Source organism: Bidens hawaiensis, unplaced genomic scaffold (assembly GCF_021521415.1).
Source record: "Bidens hawaiensis isolate Kalapana, Puna unplaced genomic scaffold, B.hawaiensis_p1.1 tig00049979_1, whole genome shotgun sequence".
NCBI classification, from domain to species: domain Eukaryota; kingdom Viridiplantae; phylum Streptophyta; class Magnoliopsida; order Asterales; family Asteraceae; genus Bidens; species Bidens hawaiensis.
In genome coordinates, this window is record NW_027498963.1 from 79,373 (window position 1) to 90,168 (window position 10,796).

Below are 10,796 nucleotides of genomic sequence, written 5' to 3' on the forward strand. Positions count from 1 at the left end.
CCCCTAGCAGGGTCCAAGGGGCAGAGCCCCTGGCTGGGGTCGAGCTGCCAGGTCAGCTTGGAAAAATTTTATTTCCATTAACTGTCTTAACACATTTTTCATTAGGTTTTTAATTTATTTTCTAAACGAACTTCACTTCAGGCGAAGTTAAACCTCAGGCGAACTTGGCTTCAGGCGAAGTTAAACCTTAGGCGAACTTGGCTTCAGGCGAAGTTAAACCTCAGGCGAACTTGGCTTTTAGGCGAAGTTAAACCTCAGGCGAACTTAGCTTTTAGGCGAAGTTATCCTTAGGCGAACTTGGCTTTTAGGCGAAGTTAAACCTCAGGCGAACTTAGCTTTTAGGCGAAGTTATCCTTAGGCGAACTTGGCTTCAGGCGAAGTTATCCTCAGGCGAACTTGGCTTTTAGGCGAAGTTATCCTCAGGCGAACTTGGCTTTTAGGCGAAGTTACGCTTGAAGGCGAAGTTACGCTTGAAGGCGAAGTTCATCAGGCGAACTTAATCCTGCAGGCGAAGTTATCGCGCTGCAGATCTGTTTTGCCCATAACTCCTTCGTTTCTTAGCCAAATAACTCGATTTTGGTACCCACGGAATCGTATGATCGGCGCCTACAAACCCCAACCATCAAATCGGCCTAAAATCGACGTTTTAGGGGTCCAATTTGGGCAGCAAGGTTTCGGGTCCGATTAACCCGTCAAATCCTAACCATTTTCAGTAATCTTAACTTTGTTGGATTAGTTCTTACCTTACCAACTCAGATCTATCAGCAAATCTCGGGTCTCGGCTTCGAATCTCGGTCGGTTAGAATGTGTGTGTTTTGAGTGTGTATGGAGTGTGTGTTGGGGAGTTGGTGAGAAATGAAGATATTTTGGGATTTTGGGGGTATTTATATCCCTGAAATCCCATTCTCATTTAACCCTTCTCAATTAACCAAAGTCCACGACCCACATCCATTACCCAACACTAGCCCGACCCATACCAACCCCTATTCTATTATTTATTTCCTGATAACCCGAGTAAACTTTCCATCTATTAATAAGTAATATAATTAATATTACCTTTGAAATTTCGGGATGTTACAGAATCTTCTTCAGATTTGTTACATCGACCCTTTCGATTCCATTCTCTCTTCTCGGGTCGGTCACGTTTCTCGTTCTCCCGATATTTACTCTTACCTTTCTCGCCATAACGGTTATGATTTTTACTAAATCGATGCTTCTCCTTTCTTCGGCATACAAGGCTACGCTCTCGGTTTTAATCGACACACCGGCTAACTGTTTTGCCAAGGCTTCTTGTCCAGCAAGAATATTCTCAAACTCGGTAATACTCGATTGGGTTGCCCACCCTTGAATAGCGGTAACAAAGCTACGGTACTCCGACCTTAAACCGTGGATGAGTATTCGCTTCATACGAGCATCGCTAACCCGAGACTATGGATCGAGTTCTCCAATCTCGCGACACAAATTCTTAACTTTACGAAAATATTGTGTGATGGTAAGATCACCTTGGGAAATCGTCATTAACTCGCCTTCGACTAGTTGTAATCGAGCATCGTTCTTTTTCGTGAATAAGGTCTCCAACGTATCCCACGCTTGCTTTGGGTATTCGAGATCTTGAATGTGATCAAGAACATCATCATCAACTGTTGTCTTGATGATAAACATCGCCCAACCCGCTTTCACCTGCCACTTCCCGATACTATCGTTAATATCGTTTGCGGGTTGTCTCGTCTCGGTACCATTCGTTACCTGCCAAAGATCTTGACCTTGAAGATACGACTTGATGCACGTCGACCATTGTTTGTAGTTACTCTGGTTCAACTTCTTGATTCCTCCTACAAGTTGTAAATCTGCCATTGTTTCGGTTACACGGTGCCGAATAACTTCTTGTTGTGATTGGTTCCTTCACCGCTACTGGTTATTTCTTCACACTCTTATCTTTTTTTTTCTCGTGCAAAACAAGTTGTCTTCTTGTTAAATTAATTGTTCTGCTTGACTACTATCACGATTTATGATAAAATAATTGCGTGTGGCGGCAATGATTATCCACACAACTAAACCAACAAATAAGATTGAATGGTGACTTGTAAAGTTGTAAGTTAAATCACGTGGACATAAACACACAATTTGTTTTAAGATTTATTGGTGGCTCACGAATTGAGCACACACAATACTTCTCTGAATTTTCTTTTTCTTCGATGAAATCCACACAACTATAAACCAACTTTTCTTTTACTTAGTTTAATAATCGAACAACTGGAACGACCGACCTTTTCAAAACCTCCGGATTCTTTCCTCGCTTCGGATACGCAGGTTCCCAACTGACTTTCAAGTAGCCTCCGGTCTTCTCCTCGTAGCGATATTGAACCGTATCTTGTCGGCGATCGGTTTCTTGGCTTCTTGTGTCTTTGATCGGAACTACTACCGCAATCAAGACTTGCCGTCGATCGGAAACACGAGCCTGGATCGTTAGGCTTTGATACCACTTGTTAAACCTTAGACAAGTGAATCAAGAACACCAAAGAAGATATTGCATAAAACGTTTATGCGACTCTTTTCATTACAAGAACAAAATGCTTTTCTACACTCTCTACTCTAAAAATAAACCTTTGATGGGTTTATATAACACCCACAATCCTAATCATACTCAACTAGGAAACATAATAATACTAGACTTCTAATTTATTTAATAATAAATAAAACATAACTATGATACCAAGTTATTCAACTTGGTCCCTGAACTTTGGATCTCGACCGAACCGCCCCTTGAGATCTTCCGTATCACCCTTATTAGGGGTGAGCAAAAAACGGTTCGGAACCGTCAGAACCGAGGAACCGAAACCGAACTGGTGCCTCAGAACCGCTAATGTGTGTACCGGTTCGGTTCTCGGTTCTCAGAATTTGCATTAAACGGTTCCAAGTTCGGTTCCGGGTAAAACCGAAGGTTCTAGACTTGGAACCAAAGAACCGGAATATTCAAAACGTTTTAAATTAATTTATCAATCCCCATTTTTTATAGAGTAACTTATTAACCGGCATCCATTCAATCATTTTTTAATTCATATCTTCTTTTTTTAGGTTCAAGAACTAGCAACCATGGTCAATTTTGATTTAAGCTATCAAGGTAATTTAATATAAAACGATATAATCTTCCATTAATCTATCGTTGCTAATGATTTATTTAACTTCAACACTTAGGTTTTAATAAAAAGTATAACAGATGTTCATGTTATAATCTAAATTAGTTTTACCGTGAAAGAAGACATACAATTGTATAAGCTTGTTTTGCAACTTGCAAAGTTTGCATAACTCATTTGATAAATAAATGATCGAACGGGTTCTAGCCAGAACCGATTAGCGAGAACCGGCTTTAGCGGTTCTGGAACCGAACCGGTTTACTATAATAGGTTCCGGTTTCGGTTCTATTTTTCACTCATTTTCAGTTCCGGTTCGGTTCTCGCGGTTCAGAACCGTTGCACAGCCCTAACCCTTATACTTTTCGTATTATCCATTCGGGTCCTTCAAGTTGGTGTTGCTCCAAGTTTTACATGATCAAGTTCAATTTGGAAGAGAGGACGAAGTCTTGATAATCGTGGATGAGGTCATGGTTATGGTAGGGGTAGATGTGGTCGGTTCCGACTTAATGAAGACCGAAAAGAAACAACGTATGTATTGAGATAAAACACACATTAAATGCTATAAATGTCAAGAGCATGGGCATTATGTGGCAAGTGTCTTAAGCAAAAACTGAAGGAAAAAGTCGCTAACTTAAATCGAAATGCTGAAAATGAACTAGCTCTATGTTGAAGATGAAACGGGTCAAAAGGTCAAGATTAAGGGGGTCAGTTTAGGGTTAATCTTGAAAAATTCAAAGCGGGTCAAGAATACGGGTCTGAAGCGGGTCAAACGGGTTGCAGAATTTGGGTTATTTTGTCACGTTTCTTTTATGTTTTTGTATTCCAATTTTAACAATGAAAAAGAGTGGATCAATTATTTTGATCAATTGCCGTGTTATCGTGTGTTGGTGTAAACTTGCAATAAAGGTTTGTGATCATATATGCACAATATGCACAATATAGATACCCGACCATCAGTCTAATAACCAACAAAAAGATAGGCAACACGTATGTCTCTAGCATATATGCACAATATAGATATCATGCATGTTGGCATGGTTGGATCTGGATAGGATCAGGTAATGATGCCATGTGCCTATTATCTTTAATTTAATGACAAGGAACATGAGAAGAAATTACCTGTGGTAGATAATGTCTCCCAAATATCATCGAGATACTTGAGTACCTCAAAAGTAGCTTCCTCAATGGAGTATAAGCTCGAATCAGCCCACCACATGTTAGCCTGAAAGGTTAATTGGCTTGATTAATAGATATATAGTTCGAGCCTTTTGAATTTTCCTTTGAAGAGGGGAAATAACTTTAATCAGCTACTAACAAGAATAGCTAGAACAAACATAACACTGGATAAACAAGACATCCTACACAAAGAGGAAACTTTATAATACGGAAATTTTACCACAGAGACTAATTAAGATTCGATAATTTTACCTGTTTATATATATATATATATATATATATATATAGATGATTCAGATCATATGAAAACCATTTTAAAATTGAGAATTTTAAGAACAATTTTGGATCACAAAATTTTTTTTTTAAGAAAAATAAAAAAAAGTTATAAAACAATAAAAGCACGACAATAAATAAAAGTAAAAAAAACCAAAAAAATTTATTTTCCATACCGGTTTCATAAAAAAATATCGGTTTAGAAAAATTATACATATATGTATAATAATTATTTTTAATTTATACATGTTATTATTTATACACATATATACAATTAAGATAAATGAAAATGTAAATATGTGTACATTATGTAAATTGAGATTTTATATATATATATATATATATATATATATATAGAATTAGGTTTTTTATATGAAACCGGGATTAAATTTTTTTTTTTGGTTTTTTTACTTTTTTAAAATTTTTGTTTTTTTTGTTTAATTTTTTTAATATTTTTTTTGTGGCTCAAAATGGTTTTTAAAGTTTTCAATTTAAAAAAGTTCTTTTAGAATCCTCACCATATATATATATATATAGGGAAATGATTAATATAGAACTCCTTTTTAGAGAGAAAACTTGAGAACTAGTAATAAAGTATTTTTAATTTAGCTAAAAAAATACTTTTTATTTTTTTTTCTTTCATCCTTCTTATATGTTTTTATTTTTCATCACAAAAAAATATAAAAATTAATTTAAAAACTCATTGTAATGCATATATGCAATACGTTGACTTTTTTTAATGCATGTGTGCACTAGTGTGTATTTTTATATGCACAGTAGTGTTGATTAGCATATATGTAATTGTTTGTATTGTATATATGCAATAGTGTTATATTTTATACAAAAATAAATAAAAATCAATATAATGCATATGTGCATTAGTGTTGTATTACATATATGCGATAGTGTGTATTGCATACAATTATTAGTGTTGTATTTGCATATATTCAATAGCGTATTGTATAATGCAATTGTTTTGTATTATATGCAATAAAACACTATTGTATAAATGCAATAGGTATTAGTGCACATATGCACTACACCGAGAAGAGTTTTTTTTAGTATCAATATCATCTTATTTGGAGGAAAGAAAAAACTCACAAAATAATTTTTTTAAAATAGTTTAAAATAATTCTTTATTAGTTTTCTAGTTCTATCTGAGTTCTCTTTAGATCCCACATATATATATATATATATTGGGGAATGGATAATTTGAGAACTTGTTGAGTTTTAAGAATTTTAAGAACCTCATTTTTAACCACATATTTAATTAAATAGGTTATATTATGTGGTTGAGGTTAAATTTGATTAAAAAATTAAGTCAGGAGAGATAATAAAGATCTACAGTGATTATAATAATTTAAACGTACGTTAGACCTATGTATAAAGTCGATTCAGTGAGTAAAAAATGTTGTAATTTTTCTACGTACATGTAATCTACATATATTACATATATATAAATAAAATGCAAAAATATTTTTTTGTTATGTTGTGTTCTTTTGAATTCTTGAAACTCAAAGTAGTTTTCAAATGAAATCAATTATCTCTCTCTCTCTCTCTCTCTCTCTATATATATATATATATATATATATATATAGGGTTATCATAAAAATAAGTAGTTTTCTAGAAAGAGTATAAATAAATCATAGTTAGTGGATCATGTTAATCAATGGTTGAGATTTAAAATTACTAATAACCGACATAGTTTCATAGAATTACTCTTTCATCATTATAACCGACATAGTTTCCTAGAATTGTTATTTCACCATCATTTGTAATGCTAATTGTCAAAAATTTGTTGGTTCTTACCATTAGTAGGAAACTCTTTATTCTTAGTTGAACCCTTATATATATATATATATATGTATATATATAACAAGTTTATAATAAGAAGTAGATTTTTCCTAAGAAGTGTAGAAAGTATGTTTTTACCATTAGATCTAATAAAACACGCCGCACAATAAATACACCACCACTAAAATAAAACACACCAAACAAAAAACACACTTTCCATATCCACCGTCAGATCAACATAACTAACGCAACAGATTATTTCTTACACTTCACTTCTTAGACACACTCCGCTTCTTATTTTAACCCCACCATATATATATATATATATATATATATATACACATATATATATATATGCTAGACGAGTGTCCATGTCATGCAACGAGAAATGTAAACCTTGGTAATCATGTAATAAATTTATGGGTATTCATTGTTTGGTATGAACTGTAAAATCTTTCAAAACGGTCATCGGTTTGATTTCACGGTTGAATTTATTTGTTTCACTTTTGGCCGGTCATTTTCAATTTTCATAGGTTCTGTTTTGGTTTTCGAAAAAAAAACCGTTACTAACGGTTTAATTTAAAACCTTCAAAACCAGACCACAAACACTCTTAAGTAAAATTTTATTTTTTGAACTGAAAAAACTATAACAATATTATACTCAAATTAAATATAAAAATATGTTCGTTTTATGATGTATTTTTTTTTAAAAGTATTAAAGTTTGAAAAAGTTATTAACATTTAAAAATCATGCGGCTAGTTAGATTAAAAGTGAAAATTAAAATAAGATAAGTAAAAGATTAAGGGTCATAGATGTAGCCATATATTTTTGAATGTACAGATGGTAACCACATATTTTTAAATGTACAGATGATTATAGTTGAGGAGAAAATATTGTAACTATATTAAATAAAATTGAATATCACCGTGAGTTTTAATGTGACAATGACTATTTTGCCCCATTCAAGGTTGTACAATGTGCAATATTATTTTTAAATAATGTAAAGCTTCAGGCGAAGTTAAGCCTGAGGCAAAGTTAAGCCTTAGGCGAAGTTGAGAACAACTTCGCCTAAACGATAACTTCGCCTAACTGAAACGGCAAAGGGTTAGAAGGCCAGATTAAGTGAATTCGGAGAATTTGGTGATTGTGGACAATAAAGACATGATACTAAAGAGATCTAGATGATCACATTAGTTACGAACACGTTAAAATAAGTTTGAAAAGTGGGTGTTTATAAGTTTGCAAGAGCGAGATCTCGAATCGGACCAAAACGACATTTGATTAACACCATTGACACGAATTAAAAGTCACTCGACCCTACACACCTTTAACACGGATTAAAACGGAGATTAACAACAAGAATCGATTCGAGAGTTAACTTCGCCGAGGTTGATACGAGTATAAGTTCGCCTGGTTTTTGGAAAGTATAAAGTGTTTGACCAAATTGACCTTTATATAGGTCTGACTATGCCCAGGCGAAGTTAAGGTTAACTTCGCTTATCCTTAACTTCGCCCCTTGACAACTTCGCCCCTACACAACTTCGCTCAATATTAAACTTACAAAACAGTCCCTGAAAAATTGAACATTATGCAATTTACTTTTAAAACTTCCTTTACAGAGTTAAATGATACGATCAAAGACCAAGTAACCAAGTTTTAACCATAAAGCGACATATGCAATGAAAATTTTAGAAATAAAGTATACGGGATCAAATTTCAGTCTTGGCGGGGACCAGAATGTTTTAGAAAAGATCCGAACAGGAATCATACTAATTGGATGGCTGTCACATAGATCCATGTTCAGCTGTATTATGACATAAAGAACAGGTTGTAAGCAGGTAAACAGACTTAGTATGGTTTTCATCGCTTCTGTGATACGGATTAGGTTCAATTAAGCTCAAAATATAAACGTACAACACATCAGAGAAGTGATGTCTCCTATCTATTCTCAAAGCGTATTTGGCTTTCCCCAAGTCACCCCGAGTTGACCTCAACTCGTAGTGTCTGATTAAATTGTAAAGACATCTTGATCTTTTAGAGTCTTCGTCCTGTTCTCGTTCTTGCCTCTTGATTGATAAGTATTACATAATAGACTTCAAAAGGCTTAATAATAATTATTTTTTTTAATGAATTACATAGCCTCAAACAGTAGACTACTGCAAGTCCCGATTCTGGATCACTGCAGTTTCTTGACACACTATCTTCTCGCGAATCAGAACACTCACGGGCTCGTGTATGACTGGGTAATCAAGGTCTTTAATTGTGTGTCTCTGTCAAAATTTAATAAAGTAATTAAGTCATGTTGAGGTTTTAAAATGTACAAGATTAGGAAAAATGAAAGCTAAGTTTCAAAGGAAGTTGCTAACATATGTGGAGGCCATTGAGAAATTGCCAAAGCAGAAAACATGTGAAGAAATAATAGTTTCGTTTTTCCATGGAGAAACTTCAAGACTGAATCTATAGAGCGCTTGCCCGGAGGATGGTCTTACATCCTTAGTAATTCTACCATACTTCAACTTTTCTCCAGTTCGACTTTGCCAGGCCACTATCTCCCCTTTGTAAAATGGTCTTAAAGGCTTCAGCTGCACTTGCATGGCATCTTGGGGAAGTATGTCTCTACTAGGAAAACAGGGTCAGTATTCATCTCTCTTTCATCCGAAGAAAGCTTGAGGGCATTAACAACTTCAGCTTCAGAGTCTTGTGGACAGAGGATTAGTGACCCAATGGGTAATGGGACTGGGGAACCCAAAACACGGCTCACGACAATTGCAACAAGATCGAGAACCGGCACGTAACTTGGTGGTTCAGCAATAAGAATGCAAGTATTTGAGCGGTCAACATAGTAGAGGGCTTGATGGCTGGACTTGAGCTCCCATTCGGGGATAATGGAATCCATGGATGCATGAGTGATGTCTAAATAACTTGGAAGTAGCGACAACCGGGTGTAGATGGACTGCACAAATTGCAATCTTTCAGCAACGGAATCAAGTGATCTTTCTAGTGTGAGGAAGTCTGGAATATTAAAACCTGAAGTAATTCTAGAGAAATTACTGACAACACTTGACACAGCAACCTGAAATGACCTACTTAACAACTTCAGTCTGATGGCATCCAATGAAACAGAGCCAATTTCTTCTAGAGTCTGAAGGTGTTCAACATGATCAAGTTCCTGAAAAACAGTTGAGGCTATGAGAAAAAAACACAATCCTGTATGTCATGTTTACTCTTTCAATGCTTTTGCCAATATGGATTAAAGTTTGTATAGATGTAGCACCTCCACAACAACGTCTGAAAGCTTTCTTATGCCAAAGGCCAAACACAATCTCTCTGAAACGTCATGGTGAACACGCCTCACTTTTAAAGTATCAATATACTTCACATACTGAGAGCCAAAAGGGTCAACATATAAACACGACTTTGGATGTACTAGTCTGCCATCAATGTCAGGGACAACCAACTCTGATTCCCAGTTCGGACTATCTGATCTATGTTGCTCGATTTCATCACAAATAAAATTTAGAAGTTCAAAAACTGCACACAGTTCATCTGGATTAGGCAAACTATGAAGCCCCAATGCTTTAAGAAACATCATTGCAGAAGAAACAGAAAGTGTATCATGAAGCCCCAATTCTTTAAGAATCTTCACAAATGGTAGGTAGCGTAAGGGAAGTTCTTGCGCAAGTGGCCACAGATTAATCTCCAAATGGGTTACGAGAGAACGGGCACACAGTAAGAGTTTCATCTTAGCAGTTTGAATGAATACGAGTCTCGACAGCTTTGACACATCTGTTAAGAAAAAAAGTAAATATTTTCATTTCCATCCTCGATGAAGAAACCCAAAACATACAAAATGTGCCTAAGTTAATGATACTTGGGAGATAAATTTGAAGATAATAAAGTCAATTCACAAGCTTTTTTGATGTAATAAGATGAATTACCCGAGGAAGATAATATATCCCAATTTGTATCAAGATACTTGAGTACCTCAAAAGTAGCTTCCTCAAAGGTGAGAAAGTAAGACAGAGAAAACGTCTTCTTGGGCTGCAATGATCATTTACTAGTTAATACGCATGTTGATCAGTATGTAAGTAAACTTACACATAAGGTACCTGCATTTTGAGGTGCTTTAACACTAGAGTAAAGGGAGGAAGGCTTCGGAGTTGAAGAGCTCCCCAAGAGTAGTCTGGTGGAACTTTGGTAAGGATGGGAGCAGCACTCCATGCAAGCGGCCAATCTTTCAACAAAATGGCCTCACTGTATGAACAAAGAACTCTTTTAACTCCTCTATTTCCTCTATTAAAAGGGTAGCCTTTTTCTGCAGGAACGCATGCAATCTTGCCCAACACACTGCAAAAGTTGTGGTCATGAAGAAGATCAACATCTTCAAATATAATTCCGATAAGAGTTTCAGAAGGACC

The 10,796-nt window shown here is 35.3% G+C and overlaps 1 protein-coding gene across 1 annotated transcript; it reads right to left on the reverse strand.

Moving 5' to 3' along the window:
- Positions 1 to 1,428: 1,428 nt before the first annotated feature.
- LOC143598359 (uncharacterized) lies at positions 1,429 to 1,854 on the reverse strand. The gene has a single exon (XM_077076594.1). The coding sequence runs from the start codon at positions 1,852 to 1,854 to the stop codon at positions 1,429 to 1,431; it is 426 nt and encodes a 141-aa protein (XP_076932709.1).
- Positions 1,855 to 10,796: the final 8,942 nt, after the last annotated feature.